At 39.4% G+C, this 21,894-nt stretch overlaps 1 protein-coding gene across 4 annotated transcripts in view; it reads left to right on the top strand.

The window, feature by feature from the left end:
• zbbx (zinc finger, B-box domain containing) overlaps nucleotides 1–21,315 on the top strand; it is a 56,295-nt gene extending 34,980 nt beyond the window's left edge. For 3 of the 4 annotated variants that reach the window (XR_012599078.1, XR_012599076.1, XR_012599077.1), the window contains exons 12-21: nucleotides 2,716–2,837; nucleotides 3,072–3,112; nucleotides 3,732–3,793; nucleotides 4,863–5,678; nucleotides 6,242–6,462; nucleotides 8,297–8,465; nucleotides 11,149–11,313; nucleotides 15,494–15,640; nucleotides 15,743–15,815; nucleotides 21,104–21,315. Coding sequence is in view for 1 of the 4 variants with exons in the window: in XM_074678777.1 (XP_074534878.1) it covers nucleotides 2,716–2,845; nucleotides 3,072–3,112; nucleotides 3,732–3,778 (218 nt within the window). In the remaining 3 variants the exon portion in view is untranslated. Of the gene's footprint in view, nucleotides 1–2,715; nucleotides 2,846–3,071; nucleotides 3,113–3,731; nucleotides 3,794–4,862; nucleotides 5,679–6,241; nucleotides 6,463–8,296; nucleotides 8,466–11,148; nucleotides 11,314–15,493; nucleotides 15,641–15,742; nucleotides 15,816–21,103 lie in introns of those variants that run through there. The other variant, XM_074678777.1, reaches the window with a different exon arrangement.
• The last annotated feature ends 579 nt before the right edge of the window (nucleotides 21,316–21,894 follow it).

The raw sequence follows: 21,894 nt of genomic DNA, 5'->3' as shown, positions 1-21,894 counted from the left end.
AGTCCAGTTAAAGTTGTGTACTTCAAGAGATTGTTGCAAGTCTTTATAAAAACACATTTTATGGAAATTGCACAGTTCTTTTGAAAGCTGAGATTATTTTCATGGAGTTCAAAGACCTTATTGGCGGATTGGCGTACTGTAGGTAGAAGAACACATACTGTATGTGCAAGAAAAAATGTATTTCCTGAGGCAAAGTTAAGTTCTGAAAATTTGCCAAACACGGGGTACACTTGCCCTGACATTGGTATTTGGGTTGAAGTGTTTTAAAATGAGCTCAATTAAATGGAAGCATTGACCCCATCTGCAGTGGTTAAGCCAAGCTTCTTTTCCAGTTCTTTTAGCACTTTCTTAACAAAGGTGTCAAGCTGACCGGGATCCCCTGTGGGTTACACACTTTCTATTGACAAGTACCTCATACAACCCCACCTCAAATAAAGGAGAAAAAAACTAAACTCTCTCCTAAAAGCAAGGAATAAATTCACGTCATTGATTTCTTACTTCTTTGTAGCTTTTTAAAACCATTCATCGGCTAATTGGTTTTTAAATTGCAGCACTGAAATTAGCTCATACTTCTCCTAAGATCAAAGTTTCTCTACATCATGATTTTCATTTTTGTCTGCTCACAGCTTCATGCTTGATATTTCACTGCTCAGTCAGTGATATGCAGATGTGAGGAAGACAGCAATGTCTTTGGGAAATGTAAAGCTGCTCAGTAACTGATAAACTATTCCCTCCACCTGCTTCAAACTTTTCTGACAATTACAACAGGTTGCAGACTTTCTCCTCCTCTCTTGTCTTTGAACCTGAAAGGGTGGGCCATGTGTGTGTCCATGAATAATAAAAGCTGTTTTCATGCATCATGTTGAGAGCCCTACCTTGTTTTAAATTCTTATTTTCCTGAGCTGTCAGACCCATGTGGTGCCGTTCGTAAGAGAGACAGAGATATATAGACAGGTAACTTCCAACAAAAAATAAAAAGATAGAACTACAACGACTTCTGAAATTACAAATCAAGAAAAAGTAAAGAAAGTTAAACACAATAGAGAGAACATTTTTTATTAGAAGGAAGAAACTTCCATTGGTTGTGAAGTAGTGTTGATCAATTTGAAAATTAAATAAGTATTATACATAGATCTACTCAAAATGATTCAACCCCCTTTGCAAGTTAGGTTTATTAGCTAAATTTACAAACTGTTTTTTTCCAACAAACAAATCAAACAAGTGGAAATTAAATAATCGTCACTACAAATATTTGGAAGAAGTTTCTCCAATTTTTATACAAAATGCCACTCTCAATGACTGTTGAAGTCTCAAAACTATTGAACCCCTGACTAGATTTGCTCATAAGATTATGCAAATCAGATGTTGTCTCAAGCACACCTGATGCAACTAATCAAGGGCTTCATTAGTTGCATCAGGTGTGCTTGAGATTGAACACTTCCAGTAGTGTTTTGTTGATAGCGACTTTGACTACATGTTAGAAAAATGGTAATACCTTGAGAAAATTTTCAAAATAGTGAAGAGATGATTTTTTTTTTTTCAAAAACAAGGAAATGGACACCAAACGATAAAAATAGAACTGATTGTTAATAGACACAGGTTGAAAAAAAATTTGAGTGACAGTAAAAGACCTGCAGTAAGACTTGGTGGAGCAGGCGCTAAGTTTACAGTTTGTTCAGTGATGCGTGTATGAAACGCTGAAGGTTAGGGTTAACTCCAAGATAAACATCACAACTGACCCACAAACATGAGAAAAGTTGACTTTGGTATGCTCAAATACCTATTAATGAGAAAATTTTGAAATGAAACAGAAACTTTTTGGGTCAGTTGGATCACGGGTATGTTTGCAAGAGAAAGAATTATAAAAAAAAAAAAAAGAAAAAAATACCTACAGTGTAGCTTGGTGGTACCTTGGTGATGCTCTGTGGCTGATTTGCTTCTTCTGGCACTGTGTTGACATCGAGTTAGATTCAATCAAGTATCCTTATAAAAAAAACCTCAAAGTCTACTGAGGCTTTTTTTCAGAAAGAGTCCTGGAATACTCTACAGTAGCCACCACAGTCACCTGACTTAAACCCCATAACAAATATAAGTTGTGCCAAGCTTTCTAAGTTGTTTAACTGCAAAAAGCTCAAAGTTTGTAAATTTGCTCATAAACCTAACTAAGACTGAGGGTTGAATAACTTTGAGTCCAACTTTTTGAATTCAAGACATGGTCTTGCATGAATTGCTACATACATTGTTTATCTGGAATTATCTTCGATTTTTGGTAACCACCTATGTAAACACATAAACACATAGTAAAACAAGTAATTAATGACATATTTGTTGTCCTTTGAGAAAAAATATGGTATCAGACTTCTTTTCACCCCCTGCTGTGCCAGCAACATTTCTCAACTTTGATAATTGGACTGTGGAGACTAGTTTATGACCCTGACCTCTGATCCCTGGAGGAGGAAGGTGTAAGACAAGGATATTAACCACTTGTTTTTAGGGTTTCTCACATGTTCACTGCCATCTTTCACAGGCACAGAATTGTTGTAAGCCCCTGGAATTACACAGGAATTTCTTGAATCATGCAGCTTTTCCTCTCAGTTGTCTTTTTTCACATCACGCCCCATCACACTCATTTGCTTGATCATTTCACAAGCATTTAAAGTTAGAAGTAACACTAAAAAGTTACATGAATGTGTCATTGTGTTTGTTTGTTTACAGCTGAGGAGAAGGATTTCCGGAGTTACTTTGCATCACTGTTTGCTGTCCCTGTTAGCAGGTGCGAGGCTGAGCCTCAGATTAACACACCTGAATCCTGCTTCATCATAGAAGTCGTAAATGAGGTGATGCAGTGAGTTACCTTTCATTTCAGCAGAAAGGTTTCACCAATATGACACACAAGTACATCTAGATATTTCAAATTAAGGAGAGGACATCCACACTTGCACTTGCTAGAAGGTTTTTCCTGTGTATCGTTCTTCACCATTCATTTAAATCAAGTAAAACTTAATCATACTTAAGGCTTATATGTGTCTCATTTACTTCTGACATCACTGTGTTCTGTTGTTTTTCTGCAGGGAGATGTGGACAAAGACGGAGCTTTTCATTCTGAACAAAGGTCAGATATTAAGAGAAAGAGAGCCTTGATTACAAAACTTTCTACTGTAATACACATGCCGTACTGACAAAAGATTGTCAGTATCCCCTTTTTATGTGCACAAGAGAATCCACTACAATAAAATGTAGCACTGCTTCTGAAAGTCGATGTGAGTTAAAGGCCTTTTCACTTCAGTCCATTCAAAGAAGTTTACCTCATGTGACGGCAAAGAAATAGTGTTAAAGTAGAAATCTATTGATTTTTTTGCAGCATGCAAGTAATCATCTGAGCAACAGGTGACTAACTTAGTTGAATTTGTTTTGTTGTCCTTTTGAGACTAAAGAGGGATTGTTTTTTTTAACCAACACTTTATACTTTAAGACACTGCATATTAATTTGAAATCCTAGAACAACAAGAAAAGCCATTAACTGGTGGTCCTATCATTTTATAGGGTTTTTGGGAATAATACATTTAATGAATATGTTGACTCACAGTCAGTATTAAAACAATTCACACAGAAAAATATGTTCAGTATTTTCAAAAAGTTACCAACTGTGAATCAGCATCGAGTGCCAGGATATCTGTGTTTTATTCAGGTGGACCTTGACTCTTTTTCAAACACCTTTATTTCTCATTTAGATGTCCCACTGGTCAGCAAGTCCTCAATATCGAAAACACAAAAGTGACCCAGACAGCCAGAGGTGAGTACTCCAAAGTAAGCCTCACTGCAAAACTGTATGCAGCAAAACTGCTTTATGTGTCAAAAGCTTCAGACATTGCAAGAACAGTACCCAACAAAACATTTGATGTTTGTGTTCATAAAAGCATGGGTTAAAAGGAGGAGCCTTGTTTAGATTTCTTTCTAAAGCAAATTGTGTTTTATGTTTTGTGTTATGTTTTAATGAAAACCTTTCAACACTGTCCAAGAAGCATACTACAAAATTAGTATATCTGATTTGATGCATACAAATTAAAACATAAAAGGAATTTAATCCCTGCTGCACATTTTGTCTTCAGTTGAGATGTATCCAATAAGTTTAAAGTCAGTTTAAGATGAATGTTGAAATCTCTGGTTGAAAAAAAAGATTATTACATATGTTGTTTGAAATACCTGAAAGCATGTGAATGATAAAAAAAATGCTGCTATTCCAAATGTGTTGAGTATTAAAATCATTATTGTAAAGTCAAGTAAAACCAGTTGTTTAAATACCAATAAACTGTACATTTGAAATCTAGACTGACTATATTTACCTTCTCTCATATGGATAGGGTCAACAAATTTAAACTCAGTGCATTTTAGGTATTCCCCCCAAAAATCACATGTAAAACCAAAAGTATGCTGAAGATTAAACACTGTTGAGCAGTGTGGTTTTACTTTCTGGTGATCATTGGGAATTAAAAGTGGTGCAGAGTTAAAATGCATTAAAAAAGTCCAAAAGAGCAGTGTTGCCCAAAAAGTTGTACTACATTGTCTAAAATAAGTGCTGTGAACTGCTATTGAAACCATGACTGCGCATTTACCATCTCTCCTACATATCATTTAACAAGATGTAAATGCTGAAAAATGCAACAAAAAAAAGGGCATTAGTTATAAATCAGTACTGAGTTTGCATGCTTGCAGAATAGCCCTCATCAAGAATTAAGCAGATTATTCTTCTATCAGTGAAAAACTCTTTTGTGCTTGTGCTTTTGAATGAACTCATTTTCTACCCACATGCCCACAAAGCCAGCTAATATCATCATTGTTTTTTGTGTTATCTTCTTGCACAGCATCGTCTTCTAAAAATAAACCCTCATCATGCCCCACTGCTGCTACTCCAAGGACTTCAAAGAAATCAATCAAGACACCAACCTCAAAGTCACAAAAGCCTTATTGCTCCCCTACTGTCCATAAATCAAAACCTGACCGTGGATCACAACAACTTTTGTCCTCTCTCTCGTTACCAAATTGTCAAACTGAGATCCCTAAATCCTCACACTTTTCAGTTGCTTCCCTGCCTGATGTCTCTCCTTTGGCTAGTGCCATACAACAAGTCCCTAAGGAGTCTCTTGCCCCTACTCCCAAATCTTTCTCTCTAAGGTCCACATTTACGCTGTCACCATCAAGCTCCATTGAGACAACATTGTTGCCCAGAGTTTACCAATTGTCCACGGTACAAAATAGCTCGGACTCTGGGCAATCAAAATCCTCCCAGTTATTCCCACAGCCAATATCTTTAGTGAGGCTTTCCCAATCACCCGGAAGCAATCTGCAGTCCCAAAGGCAATCCCAGACTTCCCTTCTTGACCCTGAGAGTCTCCTATCACTTAATGACCTCAAGCTGACTCCATCACCTCTGTCTCTCAGTCCAAGGCCTATGGAACCTAATTCAGCCACAAGAACATGTGAATATTTTGTAACATCAACCTCAACAAGAGAGGATGCACCAGTTTTAATGCCTTTTAGCCCAGTCGCTAGTGACTATGAATCAAGTGCTCCACAAAAGGACACACAGTTGTTTCATTCAACTTCATCTCATCACATGGATGTCATCCTAAGTTCTTCTTTAGCTGTGAGCATGGAGGAGGAAGAGGATCCATCATTAGGTAAGTTGGTTATTTTGTGTTTGTTTGTGTGCGTGTGTTGTGACAAATTTAAATGTTGACAAGAAACCAAATTAGACATGGTTGCATCACGTTTTTCCAATAATGATATGACAAATTAACTGGTTTATAAAATACAGAAGGTTAGTAAGATAAACATGATATCTTTTATTAAGTATCAGAACTTCTTTAAATGTGTTAAAGAAGTGTGAGCCAGAGGTGTTAGCAGGAACCTCTAAAATTATAAAGCTAGCAAGAAAGTGCAAAAAAAAAAAAAAAAGATAATTTTTCAAGAGTTCACATGCATAACTCCACAGACGCTATGTCCACATGTAAAACAGTGTATGATTGAATCACATAACTGTGGTGATGTGGGCATGAAAACATCCGCTCCGGTGGGGGTGGTCAAAGTCGCACTGGTAAATCACAATGTACATCTTCTATGACCAGGAGTGATGAGTGCCTTTAAGATATGAGTGAAAGATGAAACCATGGATGCATAAATAGCTTACATCTAACCTCAACCTGTTTGTTCTTTTTCTTTGTGTCTGTAATTTCTCATGAAGGCAGTGCAAATGAAATGTCCAGTGATAGCCTTGGTCTGTCTCCACATGAGGGAGAATCTTCAGATGAAGAAGCACACACACACAGACATTTAATAAGAGGGAGATGTGGAGAAGAAGAGCGAAGGTATCCTGCCGTACCCCATTTAAATGATGCCCTTGTTGATGCAGAAAAAGAAGAATTGCTGAGTGATGAGTGAGAACAGCCGTCAGAACTATGCATGGTATCATGTTTCATTATTATCACTACTTTTCTTCTTCTCTGAGAAAGAACCCTGGGCTAGAGAGCTACAATTGCACAATTTTCATGGGTGACTTACACAGAAATATTTACACTGGTCTTTTAATGTCGGGTTAATACAGACAACACTATGCTAGCATACCATTTTTTGGTTGTTGTGAAGGTTGTAAAACACAAGTTTTGTAGAAAATAAGATTCAGATAACTTTGAGAATGGGTTCTGTGGTATCTCTTTCTCTCTTTCTACTTGATGAAATTTAAAATAGCTCATACATTATTGAAAACATAAAAGACCAAAAATTGAACGCAAGTATAACCAAAAGGATGTTGCAGTTACATGCTAGTACACTCATGTCATCTGCAAGGTATCTTTATAAGGTGATAGGTCAAACAATGTCTTACTTTAAGGGACCCACAGTGAATATAATCTCTACATAGAATGTGAGGACTTCAGCAACCTACACTTAGAGCACTATATTGTAGCTGACCAAATCTATTAGATAGGATTTGTATCACGCTAATTGCTCTGCATTATTCATCTACTGCTCAGAGACACCCAGGGCAGCGGTGTTAAAGGTGTACACCACCGAGGGAAGAAAAGAGAAACAGAGTAGATTAAAAAGACCCAGCTTGAATGGTCCTAAATGACCTATCAGCCATTTAACGGTATGAATCCTTTATACTGTTGCAGAGGAATGGAAAGAGGGGCTGTGTTTTATTAAAAAGCTGGAGCAAAATGAGGTTCATGATTGTGGGGATGGTGGTTATCTGTGGCCTTTGGACCTGAATCAAATGGCCCCCTAAAATGATTAGATAGTCATTTTTCTCTCTTTGGGTCCAATCTCCTTCAGCCTTTTGTCCTCCATTTAGTTCTTTTATTTACAGTCCATCCTTTTGTCTCTCCTGTCTCTCTGTTCTCTTTCCTCACTTTTATTTCACCACTGGCCTGTAGTTCAGGCAGCTACTCAAATGTGAAATCCTTTTTTAATGAGGACACATTGGTCTGCACGAAGACAACTCTAATTTTTCCTGCCACGCAGTATCATTGCTTCTTGTCTCTTGGGCGTTCATTTATAACCCTGTCTTCTTTCTGTGCCTTTCTCTTGTCATTCTTACTCTTCCCCAAAAGTATTCCCACATGCCGCCTTTCCTATTTTCAAGCAGCCCATCTGCAGTGTCTTGCATTGCTATGGCTGGCATGCTATTGTGTCAGATCTAATCTTAACTAAACAGAGCTTCCTCATTTTACCCCCGTCTCACTGGAGGACACTCGCACAGAGAGAGCAGCTAACCGACCACACCGTTGTGAGATGCTCTCAGCAGCTCCAGGGGTTAATTAAAAATCAATTCATCAAGTGGAAACAAAGGAAACAGAGGGAGAGAGGGAATAATCTCCAATGAAAGACACTGGCTTATTAAAATTCATTTGCACAGAAAAAAATAAAAAAAATAAAAATTTTAATACACTTACCTAACTTAATAAAAGCTCTATTGATATTGAATTTCAGTTTGTCCTTTGAACTGAATTCGTTAGGACAGAAATGAAACTCAAACAGGGAGACCAACCTATTAATTCCTTATTCCTTTGGACTTTCCTTCTCCTTTACTTCATTTCATTTCCCCTCTTTTTATGCCCTTAATCTACCTCTTCTTTTCATATTCCCATCATAATCTATTTCTTTTCCCTTTTCATCTGTCCCCTAATCTATCCCATCTCATCCCCACATGATACATCTTTTTGCCTCACTCACTCCTTCTCAAATCCACTTCCACCCCTTCCTCCCCTACATCTATCCGTCTGTTTCCTTATCCCCTCAGGTGATGCACAGGCAGAGTGTTGGGTCTGGATCAGAGCAGTCCTGTGATCTGGATGTGTTTCTGCCTCTGGGTTTGGACGTGAATTCTGGTCACCCTGATGCACCAGAACACTCACACTGTGCCTCACTCCACACAAGCCAAACTTCACTGCGTGATACAGAACTCACAGGTAGGTTAAAGGAGAGTTTACATCTCTGGAGAGGTCCATGAGTGTGTTCCCAATTCTGCTTGTTTTATTGAGATTTTCTATTTTAAAACTGGCTCATGTTTTCCCATAAACTACATCAGAAGGGGCTTTTGCTGTTACTGTTTTTGTGCTTCAAGAAATTAGATTGTGAAGATTACCTCTGTGTCCAACTTTTGCCTGGAGATACTTTCCAATTTGCAAGCGTTATTCATATCACAAAGGCCTCATAATAGGATTTAGAACAAATATGTAAAAAGGTAGAGCTTACAAGAGAGATGAAAATGAGTTTTAAACCCAGAGGAGCCCTCGCTGCTTGGTAGAAAACGAGTGATGGGGGACAACACAGATAATTTACTACCCCAGGGTCCGGAGGGAGATTTCTTGAAATTCCTTTTTATTTTGCCTGTGTATGTGCCTATTTGTGTGTGTTGATGTGCACATATGTCTCAGTTTTTGAGTTCTGCTTTAGACACATATTTGATGCCTCTGTTTCCTCAAACTGTTGGTAAACAGAGGTACATATTTAATGGAAAAGGCACTCTCACAGACAGAAAAGCCCTTTTCTTCTTCCTCCTTCAGAAGAAAAGTGTAGATGATGGCACAAAGTTTGCTTTGACTCTTCTCAGAAGAGTGGTGAAAGGCATGTGTTATGTGTACAATGCCATTTCTTGGACAAAACAACCTTAAATATTTGCCAACATTCCTGTACAGATAGTGTAAGAAAAATAAACACCTTGTCTAAAAAACACAAAGTCTAGTGAAGTAAAACTTTGTTGAAGTATTGTTGTGCTTGTTTCTGTAGCTTTTGCACGGTTTGACATTATTTTTTTATTATCACCGATCACGACAATATGCCTTGGAGAAAAATCACAGACATGTTTGTTTTTTCCCCCTTTGTCTCTATTTCTTTCATGGCTTGTTTCTCTTTGAACTACACCAGACAAATACTGCTTAAACAAGATAGTTTTCAAACTTTTGACATTAACTGCATCTGGGTGGTTTTTTCACACTAATGATCTGTGTCTGAGAGGTGCTCAGAAAGTTCTAGAAGTCTGAAAGAAGACTGGCTTGATTTTCCAGATCACACTGGACTGTGTAGTGGCAGCGTAGGAACTAAAGCAAAAATGTGTTGTTTTCATCGTCTTTGTCTAAACGTCACCACAGCTTTGATTCAGCAAAGCTTTTCTTGTTAATTCTTCAGACATCTGTGCGAAATAATTGTGTCTACCATTATCAAAACATAAATCCCAGCTTTTCACTGCTTCATTGTGGAGCCTGCATCAAATGAATAAGCCTGACAGTGAGACTCCCACAAGGGCACCGACACCTTCCTCACACCATGCAGCCAGCCACTCGTCAAACCTTGCTCCGTCTCTGCCGCCGTCGTTAAAGCTCCAAAGTTAATGAGAGAGAAAGGTTAGAGAGGAGGAATATCACCTTGACAACACTCTACATTCATTTATGTCCCTCCATCCCTCCATCTGTCTACTCCAGTTGGTTTTTTTTTCCAAGCAGGGCTCAGATCCAACAGGTTTTATGTGTCTCCTGCTCCACCTTTCCACCTCTCTTCCCCTTCTGCTCTTCCTCTCCATCACCTGGTCACTCTGAAAATGAGGTTGTTAGTGTGCAGATTCTGACTCGTGTGCATCCATTCAAACAAAACGAGAGGGAGACAGATGGACTGACAGACAGGCTGCACTCTCACAAATCTCCAGTGGGAGTTATGGAAAGATGGGGGATTCAGGCAGCTGGACAGAGAGACAGTTTGACAGAATTCCTCTTTTCCAAGACCTCTGTCTTTTAGCTGTAATTTTTCAAATCAACTCCAACCCTCTTCATTATCTTTCAGTGAGTTTAGAGGCTTGTCAACTCTCTCCCTCTTCCCTTTCCTCTTTTCATTTGCAGCTGATTTAGACTAGTTAGTAGATTCTCCATCCAGTCGATAGTATTAATTGATTGGCTAACCACTGGAGAGAATGAAGAAAACAGCAGTAACTGCATTGCAGCTGTCGAGTTTGGCTGAATAGGCTTGTAAGCAATATTGGTTTGGTACAGACACTGCTGCAGAATAAAAATATGAATCAATGGATCAAATCTAATTTACAAAATCAATTTATTTATTAAGAGACTGGCTCCTGTGTATTTCTGCTATAAAAATGATGAGTTGTTAATTTTTATCAAATGGAGTTTACAGCTCTAAGCAGAACAGAAAATTAAACAGAGACTGACCAGAAACGCTTACATTTAATGATCTCACTTATTTGACATTTCATCTCTAAACTAAAAAACAACTTTAAGAATAAACTGTTCCAATTCACACAGCAACTTTATATCAAAAGCATCAAAAGCATCAAAGCTCCATCACAACCCAAAAAAGTTATTTCATGCATTTGTTCTATACAAAATACCACACTGTCTGAGTAAGACAGTGAAGCGAATGCATTGCTGTTTCCATTTGCTAGCTATACATCTGACTGATGGCGGCGTGACGATGCATGATCTGTTTCTGTAGATATTCTTTCTTTCGTGACCAGATAACCACCGAGATCTGAGAGCAGGTAGAGGAAAATGAAAGCATGTGGGAGTGCAGTCACATTTTTTGTGTGTGTGTTTTGAAACATTTTGGGGGGTATACTGTATGTTTGATGTTCTTTTGCTCTTTAAGGGTCAGGCAATTTTGAGCCAAGCAGCAGCCTCACTCCCCACACTGAGGAACACCTGCTTATCAGATTGATGAAGGACAACCACACGCAGCCAACTGGAATTAAAATTCACTCAACCACACCCACCAGGAGAGGAGAAATATCAGCAACTGAACTGGGAACATCTGGTAACTGTGTGCGTGTGTGTGTGTGCATGTGTGTGTGCTACCCTGTGTGAATCCTATCTTGCTCTCAGTGCTATTTCCTACTGATTTACTGTCATGCACCTAGATCCCTATTTCTTACACAATTAATACTTCTCTTTCTGCACATATCCACTGAGTATGCAGGTTTCTTAAAGATCTGTATCAAACACAAACAAGCACAACTACACCCTTACGGTGCACATATGCAGCCAGGATTGGAAGTTGTTCCAGGAATGTGTCCTGTCATCACTTCCCTCACTTCAATCTCAAAAACACTGCAGTAATGGGTTTCTGCCTGTGCATACACACACACACACACACACACACACACACACACACACACACACACACACACACACACACACACACACACACACACACACACACACACACACACAGAATTTATTTCATGTATAATCTGGGGCCCTGCGCTGCTACTCTTTATTTTTTACGAACTGTGAATGACTTTGTTCAAGCGCAGTCAATCTGTAAATTAGTCCAACTCGATGGACAATATAGATATATAATTTAAAGGTCCCATATTATGCTCCTTTTCTTAAGTGTAATATGGATCATTGATGTCTTCATGAAATGGTAGTAACATGTTTTGGTCCAAAAAGCCAATAAATCAAGCACAGCAGCATTGTTTCCAGGCTCTCATAGCCCCTCTGTTCAGAACAGTCTGATTTAGTGGGCGTGACCTTCATATGTAAATGAGCCACCGCTGATACCACCCCGCTCTTCCACGTCACTGAAAGCGGTGCCACAAGCTCCGAGTGCATGATGTTTAGAAAACAGCAAAGCTCGCTCACCGTAACATTACAGGCTAAAACAACAGGCTAACCGCAGCTGAAGTTAGCATTCTGAAGCTAACATGGACACAGGAGGGACACAGGAGGAAAAGCTCTTACATCTGCTCCACAGCACACAGCATTTAAAATACTCACATTCCCAGGGTTCAAGGTTTGTTGGCAGATGGTTGGTAATGTGCCTTGATTCAGGACAGGTCTATTCGCTAGCCCTCTGTTGTACTGTCCACAGTTGGAAAAGCAGTTGGCAGTGAAGTGACTAGCACACACATGCACAGTTTTACTAAGTGTAGCTGGCACATTTCCTTGATAAATGAACTCTAGCCACTTAGACTTGTCTTCTTCTGAGATGGGAACCTTTGCATGATGGAACTATGTGGCTGTTTACAGCAAAAAACAGAGCAGTGATGGCCCTTCAACTTCAGCATTCTCCTCCTCACTGCTGGATAGATTTCTCTCCAGCAGCAGAGAGGGGAGTATGCCTGGAGGGGGTGCAGGGGTATCTGCTCTGGTGGACCAATCAGGTCAGACTTGCTCCTGATTGGTCAAAAAAGGGAATCGCTGGAGTTGGCAAATCCCCAAAATCCAAACAGCTTGTTTTAAGTCAGGATTTTACATTCACAAGCACTACTCAGTACAGGTTTTGTCATTAAACATCACATTTTGTGGGCTGGGAGGAAAGCCAAACACCCACAAATTTCGCTAAAAGACTTAATAAAGTGATTTTTGCATGATATGGGAACTTTTATTTTTTCAGCCATTATTTGAGACACTGCAAAATTGAAATCTAAGCAAATAGTTGTCTTATTTCCAATAAAACCTTCTATCAGGCACAACATGAGCAACAATGGCCCAAAAAATCCAGAGAATTGTCTTAAGTCAAGGTCTAAGCTTTTGAGTGCTGAAACAAGTGTTGACCTCCTGTCGATTGATTCATCTGAGGTGTATTCAACTCAACTGCACTTGAAACTGAACGACCTGATAGCTTCAAACTTAAGTATCATTATTGCACCACAGAAACTGAAATCCAAACAAGTCTTTGTGTCTCTTTTTTTTAATCAGACTCAATATAAGCCACATAGGTTGCATAGGTTTCTTGAATTAAGACATGTGTTCTGCATTTCAAAAAACTTGTCAGGAGAATGTGCCTCATATTGAGTCTAATAAAATATTTGTACCATAGACACAGTGTCTTTGACGTCACCCATCTGATTCTGGTACAAAGTTTTGAAGCTTTTCATGCAGGAGCCATATTTAAAATGCTGAACTCAGCCGAGCTGTTCAAAGTAGGATGAGGCAAAAGGATGGGCCTTTCAAGTCTGTGCAGATAGCTACAGTCAGTGAAACTCCTAAGTTTAATAATTTTGGAAAGAATGAGTTATAAAAAGATCCACACCCTGTAAACTGTGTTTCAATAAAGAAACAAGAAATAAAAAAAGGTTTATTTGTCCTAGACTGGACTCATATATATGACAGGTACAATTCCCTGTGACAACACTACACAGGCCAACAAAGTTGAGCATTGAGAAGCAGGATCTGTATTTTCCTCTTCTGAAAATAATTCATTGAATTAATGTTATGGCCTTGAGTGTCTATTGATAAATTGAAGACAAGGTTACCTTTGCTCTGCTTGGTGAGGTTGGAGTTGGTAGATGAGCACTTGCTAGACACAGCCAGGATTTGCTAACATCACGGATCTCAGGGCAGCAGGCTGTGAGTAGCGCTGAATACAGACGGCTACCAAACTACGGTACAAACTGAGTTTATGAAGCATGCTTGTTATGTTTCAGTGGAACAAAGTATAGTAGTGATAAAAAGATCTGATCCCCATTCATTTGCTTGTGCTCAAGCGGACAGTGGATGCTTGTGCTCATGAGAAATGGAGTCCTTCAGTAAATCACTAGCTTTTTCTGATAGTCTTCACAGCCCCTTTAAGGGCTTAAGTACTTGACATGTTTTTTCTAACATTTCTTAATTCTGCAAAAGGACAATGGCACAGATCTTTCAGGAAGTTGCTACACTGGATGCACCTCTGTGTGTTGTCTTGTTGGTGTGTTGCTCCAGTGTGCTTTCTGGAAACACTCTAAAGAGGCCTTTCCAGCAGAAAAGTCTGTTTGGCTCCCTTGTGACATTAATGAACATCTCAAAACAGCTGTGCTTCTGAGCGTCTCGGTGTGTTGGGACTTACATCATTTGGTTTAGTTTTTGTAAAGTACAGATCAATGCATGTAGGCACTGAGGAAAAATGTTATAGATAAAGATAGAAAAACACAGTGCTTCAAAAAGATGGGAGATTGTACATAACCTTCCTTGAAAACCCTTTGAAGAAGTTAATTAAAAGAAACAAGATTCTAATCTTGATCTCATTTTATACTTAAGTCAAACAGTGCATCAGACTTTATCACAAATGAAAATCTGGTGATACCATGTTTTATCAGCTCTGAAGCTGAAATGAATTTACTGTAATACTATGTGTATGTGTAAGAGCTCGCATGTGAGCAGCACTGAATTACTGCCAACATCGCTCCCATGCTGTTTAGTTTGACAGTAGAGGTGCTTGTGAAACACTAAGTGGAGGTTCTTTGCCGACTGAAAGACAGAGCCACGACACAGACAGCGAAGAGAGGAGGGATGAAGGAGTAGAGAGACAATGGAAGATTGAAAGAATGAACGACTTAACACTTGAGCTGGATAGACAGCACCCAGCATGAGGAATCAGTGTCCCACACACACACACACTCTCACACACACACACACTCTCACACACACACACACTCTCACACACTCACACACGTACACCAGCATAGCTTCTCAATAGGGGCCTCAGTGTAATTTACAGTGAGCAGGTGGGAATGGATGTTCAATCTGATTCAATTTGATGTGGCTTGCAGTGGAGTGGGATGAGACACCACTCATTCCACTGACTGTTGTGATCGCTGCTCTCCTGTCTGTCACCCTCCTTTCCCAAGTCCTGGGCTGTGTACTCCTCCCAATGTTGCCTCGCTTTCTCCTGTCTTCTTGCGAACTCCTCGTATCTTCAATACCAAATCTTACTGACAGTGTTCTGGCTCCTTACAGATCCACTGTCAGTTTCATCCATTGCTGTATTATCTTAAAACGTTTCCCTCTTTAGTTTATATTCATGTTTTTTTTTTCAATAACAATTTAATTGAAATTTTCAAACAATATAACAGTTAAAGACATGTACACAGACATAACTAAGAGGACTCAAATCAACCATTACAAAAGATATTCAAGGTTAAGTTTAAATCAAGCACAGAGACGTACACCAACCTACCTTTCAGCGACAAAATCCAGGGACTGTCCTCTCACCCATCTCTCTTTTGGTTCAGAATTGCACCCATTGTCCCATGCAGCCCAGGAGATCCTGGAGATCTGTGATGTGGACAAGACAGGTTGTGAAGACCCTGACCTGGACTCTGATGCACTCCATAGTCTGGAAGAGGAGCTCAGAGCACTGACTAAGGGTTCACTCATAAGTTAGTCACTAAGATTTTCATCATGATAATGTTGATGAATTACTCTAGATGGAGTCAATAAGTTTGTGAGACTAACCATCCTCTATGTCTACTACAAAACAGGGAAGCATGACCTAACACCTGTCATGGGAAACACAAGAAGTCAAGACCAGCATGGAAATCATCTGATCACACGGTGGGTAGTGTGCACATACTCCTGCATGATAACTATAGTTTCTCAAGGCACACACTCTGTTTACATAACTCCATCCTCAAGGTTGAACAGAAGTCCATGCAGGGTTCAGAAGTCAGTGTCACTCTAGTTAATTGATATTTTCCTTGGGCTTGTTTTTTGCAAAGGTGCATAGCAGTCTCAGAGCCAGGAGTCATAACATATCAAATGTTCTTTAGGCCATTGATAGCTTCTGATATCTGTGTACAGCATGTTTACATACCTCGCTTAGATCTCAAGAACCCTTTTGTTCCTTTTTTTAATCTCATTAATTGTGTATATTTGTAACCAGCTGACATGTAATCACAGAGAGAAAAACAGTTTCCTGCTGCAGCATTTATTCCACCGAGGTTGGATAAAGATTAATGAGTGTTTCCTTCCAGCTCGGTAATCAATGACAGTTAGTAGCCTGTAGTGACGACCTTTCCTTTACTCTGGTGGCTCTTCAATGCCATCTGACTGCAGCAGGTATCAGTTCCATCTGTTCCAATCGGAGACATGCTGCACATTGTTAAACTACAATTATGCTTGGCATATCTCCTTGTTAAATTTTGAGCTATGAGCTGCAGACTGTTGAGTGCAATTTAGCAAAAAAAAAAACTCACTGTAGTTTATAGGGTAAAATTAAATTAAAGTTTTGACTGCAGAATAAATCAACAGGTGTGTTGAGTAAAAATGAGTATTAAACTTGATGCATGACGATTTGAGGAAAACTTCAGCTCTTTATCCAAGAGAAGCAGCAGTCAAAACACAAGAACTCAAATCTGAGCAAGTGTTTATGTCTTTTCACTGGTAAAAATTGTCTCATTGGACTCAATATGAGGCTTATCCATACAAGTTCAGAAAAAGGTCTTATTTTAAGATACCGAAAGACCAAAGTGATCATGTGAAATGCTTGTAAAGTTTTAAAAAGCATAATAAAAAAATAACTGCCATGGGGGTTAAAAAAATGTAATTTCTAAGTGTCTTGTATTAAAACATCATTCATATTTGACAGAACTTTACATTTTTTTTCTTACTCCATTTAAAGATTTTTTAAAAACTCTTTTAAGTAATTTAGGTAATTTTGTGTTTATTTCTTAAAATAAGACCTTTTTTGGACCTATCAAGTAAATGTAACTCATTTTAGAAGAGAATAGAACTTTACTGACATTGTAACAAATAAAAGAAAATTGAAGTCACAGCAGCAATCAAGAAAGCAAAAGTTAGAAAGAGCAATAAGGTCCATAAGAAAACAGATGATGACAGCTTGTCAATCACTCTCCGGTTCAGCCAGCCTCCACCTCCACAGGGTCCAGGACTGAGCTTCTTCAGTCATGCTCCATCTCTGTCTCCTAGATCCTGTCTGCTCACAGCAGGTGAAGTTCTTCCAATTTGGCGTCGGTGTCTGATGTTAGCTCCGTTAGCCATGTCTGTGAATAGCATGAAGCTACTCTGCCCTCTGGAATTCCCTCTGTTGCTGGGTTAGCACAGCTAGCTCATCCATCTTATTGAAAATAGATCTTACATTCCCAATAATGATGGATGGAGGGACTGGTCGATGTCATCACTTCTTAGCTCACACCTGAGAACCAGCACGTCCTCCTCACCTCCTTCTCCTCACTTTGTGGGAAGACATCAGGCCTTACACTAGTTAGCATTGACATGCTACAGACTGCTAACAGCTGAGTTCACATGTAAACACTGGCCACGGTTACATGTAGGACCTCCAGACAAACACATGAGCAAAAATAGGAGAAATATCACTGAAGCCACAAAAAGTTTGGTGTCCATGACCAACAAATGAGCCATACAAAGTAATGATCCACTCCAAATACAAAGATTACGAAAAAGAGACGAAAAAATTAAAAGAAAGGGACAAAAGAGAGAGCTGCTGCAAAAGGCAGCCATAGCCAACAGTTTTTAAGTCTAATTTTTAAGTCTCATGAGAAATTTTTGGAGAAAAAAGAAAAAATTTTGCTGAGGTTTCTGTTTTTTTTTGCATTTCAGAACTGAATATTGCCCAGGTACTTGTTGACCTCAGCAGTTTCCACTCCTGTAGGTGTGTTGTGGTGATGACAGACGTGATATAATGAAGACCATTCATAACATATATTTGAAATTCAGACTCAAGATAAGAAAAAAATATACAGAACAATGGAGAAGAGTAAATGTGGTGCCAATTGTGCCAATATATGAAACTAAGTTATGCTCATTATGAATAGATAAATGGTGCACAGGTTTCCAAGTTCATTGTTAAGGTTGTCTCCAAGAACCCAAGCACTGACATAACCATAGCAATCAGAGCCAATTGTTCCTTAAAGTTTATAAACCAGATTTTCTTTTTTCAAATTCTCCTATTTTTGAAGAAAAAAAACAAAACATGTCAACAACCTGTGATAGGCTGGTGACCTGCTCAGTCTTCTCTGTCTTTTAACAAGCTGATGTGTAACTACACAGTGCTATTGCCCTCATTTGCAATGCTGTTAAGACTATGTGTACATGAAAACAAGCAAAAAGAACAAACATGTAATTAACCACAAACCTAGTGGAAATGCATTCAGTTACAATCCAAAAGCTTGGACTCAAAGGGAGACTGTTCAAATTCAAGCCAGTATTATATTTTCAAACACAAATTACACCTCCCCTGTGGAGTCTTGTAACTTCCTGTTCTCCTATTCCTATCTTTGTCCTTTCACCATGATCAGCATGTAATCCATTGCTTTCTCGCCCCCTCTGCTTCCACCATTCCAGTGGTCGCGATGGGGGGTAATCCCTCCCTCTTTGTGCTCCATCAATCCCGCTCTCTGTCGCATACATGGAGTGTGTAATGGATCATTAGCCAGCAGAACGACTGCCTCTGACAGTATGTTGGGTATCAGGGCCTTAATGTGCCACCGTGCGAAACAGAGAGCAAGTGTGACAATGTATTTTTCCTTGCATTTCCGGAACTTGGTGTGTGGGTATGTATGTTTGTGAGCTGTTGATGCAATGCAAGTGTGTGTCTGTGTGTGTTTGTGTGTGTGTATGTGTAGTGGGCATAATCTGCGCTAGAGGCCTTGTGCTGAGCAGAGCACTGTGAATATCACATTGAGACGTGTAATAACTGGATTAACACATACTACACAGAGAGCTCCCAAAACAGCTTCTTATATCCTTCGACATTCACAAACATACGCACACTCACACAAGTGACTACACAGTCGCACTTAGTCAGACTTTTTTGGCATAGATGTGAATGTTCCCTTATCCTACATCTGTATCACTACTCAAGTCATTTCCTCAAACCTTCAAATTTGACAAGACTTTGTTCATGTAATATTATTCACCCAGTTATTGAATGATTGTACCTGCAATGAGGTCCAGATATTTCATCTGTGTAAGACTGTCATCCCAGAGATCAGACGAGCACTCTGACGCACACCCACACAATCAGAGAGCCCTGTGCAACAGTGTGTGACATGCAGTATCAATGCACCCATTGTTGTGTGGGTCTGTTTTAGCTTAGTCTATGTTTACCACATGTCCTGACAACCATTCATCATCTGTCTTTGTTGTGACTCAACAGCATTCAGCTGTCAGACTGTGCTTTGGTGAAACCTCCATCTATTGGCTGCCTTTGATGTAACCTCCATATTGTGCATGGTGTGGTGCAGCATCACGTTAATAGATGAAAAGTAGACTTTCTGGTTTACGTTACTGTAGATAATTTACTAAGTATCTGGATGAGAAGCTTACAGTTCAGTTACCCTGCTTCCTTATTATCTCTGCTGAGAATTACACATGCCCAGTAGCAGGATCAATGAATCAAGTAGTGACAGTGTGTAATTAATTGCAAGTCAACAATATTGTTGTGTTTCACATTCCCTGCAACCATGGGAGGTTTACCTCATTGGTCAAGTTTGTTAACTTTGCTGCTTACATCCAGATAAACATGCAAAGACACACATGGGCCTACTCACACACAGCACTCAACAGATTTCCCCCTCCAGGCCTTTGCCTGACAATGATGAATATCTGAAACCTTCAGTGTAATTGGTTCTCGACGTAGCCCGATACTTTCTTGCTAACAGCCACACTCAGGACTGGATATATATTTGCACATACACACAAGAAATGCGGCACAGTTTGTGGAATTTTTGTAATCCCAGGTACAAAGTGGCATGAATTTGCTGATTTATATTAGCTGAAGGTGACATAAACTGTGGCCTGTTATGAAGCAGACCCAAATAGGTCCAATTAGTTGTGGACAAATAGGCTACTTTTTGCAAGAAAAGATATTATTTACTAAATAATAAGAAACAATATGACCACATTGTGAAACCAGTTGTAAATGTGGATAAATCTATTTGAAAAAGAGGTCTACAGATGCATGACCCAAAACAAAGACACAGGACTCAGCTGTACATCTAAATCTCAAAGACAAGAGACAGTCCTTTGAGGACACCAAGGTTCAAAATTTGGACGATAGAGAATGGTTTTAAAGAGATGTCATGTGAACCATCTTAACTTAGCACAAAAAGTAAGGCAGATTATTTCTTGTTGTAACAATGCTTCTTTGCAATAAATCTTAAATCACTGGAAAGCTTGTTTATTTTCCTTTAAATGGTGCCACATCTGTAAAGAACATGAGTTTGCAGGTTGAGCAAAAGTGCTGAATTTGTGATAGTACACATGAAAAATCTGCCAAATCTTCTCTGCCAATGCCAAATAGCTCATTCTGCTGCTATTGGCTCTTGTTTTGAGCTTCTGGTACCCCCAGGTGCTGATATTAGTTGCTTGGTTGGTGGCACCTGTGAGCAATTCTTTCGCCCTGCCCCAGTGGTCAGTAGGTATCTGCTCCAAGAATCAGCATGCCACGATCCCTCCCAGTTGGCTTGGGGAGGATCATGTAACCCTCAGGAACTAGGTTTGCGATTCTGCTACGGACCCCATAGGTGACAACTGACATTTGGACATAATTGTATAGCACCATCCACCAGTGAGAGTTGAAACAAAATCATCAAAAACCAAGTCCAGTTGCCTTTTTGCTTAAGCTCTGAATAATCACAAACTTTAAACTGAGGAATATAATGGTTTGGATGTGATAACAGGCGACACACAAACCTGCTTCAATCTCATCGTGATGTTATTTCTGTAACTAAGAGGCACAATGCCTGCACATGAAGTAAGTTTCATAGGACTTTGCACACCTGTGCTATAATCACAGGCTGGTGTTCAAGTGTTGCTGTTGTACAAAGTTCTGCCTCTGATTGGTTGATTTGATCTTGCAGGGGCAGAGTCAGCGAGGAACAAAAGGAAGAGGAGGCAGCTGCACAGAGAGACCGACTGAGTGTCCTCTTACTACCCTGAGATATCCACACATATGCTCCAGAGCACATTGACTGTACAACAAGTACACGAAGAGGATAAATGCATATGGATGTATTGTAATGTAATGATTAAGCATGAAACATCACACACAGGATTATTTTGATGAATTTAAATACATGTAGCTAGATATTGATTAAAGGCTGATTTTATTGAAGTGAAGGCTGTGTCTGTGTTTCTGTGCTCAATGTTTATGTCATGTTCAAAAACATTTGGGGGTAAACTAAGAGAAAAGAGGATGATATGGATTGATAAATGACAGGTAAGCAAGGATTTAAAGAGCGTGTTTGATTACCGTTCACTGAGTTTTTTCATTGTTTCGGTTCACACGCAGGTGAAACCACACTTTGATGTATTGCCAGTTTTACCTCCAGGAGTTAAAAGCCTAACATTTTTGTCAAGTGTGATCCATTTGTTTGTAAATAAGGTTAGGATGGCACTAGACCAGGTCAAACTTCCCACAAACACACATTCACACAAAGGTAGGACTCTGCAGCAGGTGATAAATCATATTAGTATGGGAGGGAATAAGGATCTGTGCCAATGGCCGCTGCTACCATCTGTCTCTGTGTGCATAAGTGGAGGAAGATAAACACCAAGCACTGGGACACTGGTTTGCCATCTCAGTGGTGTGTGTGTGTGTGTGTGTGTGTGTGTGTGTGTGTGTGTGTGTGTGTGTGTGTGTGTGTGTGTG

The sequence above is a fragment of the Halichoeres trimaculatus genome, unplaced genomic scaffold (genome assembly GCF_033239565.1).
Source record: "Halichoeres trimaculatus isolate MK-OKI-2021-1 unplaced genomic scaffold, fHalTri1.1 fHalTri1_scaffold_9, whole genome shotgun sequence".
NCBI classification, from domain to species: domain Eukaryota; kingdom Metazoa; phylum Chordata; class Actinopteri; order Labriformes; family Labridae; genus Halichoeres; species Halichoeres trimaculatus.
Note: the sequence above shows the minus strand (reverse complement) of the source record. Positions and strands in the feature narration are given on the sequence as shown.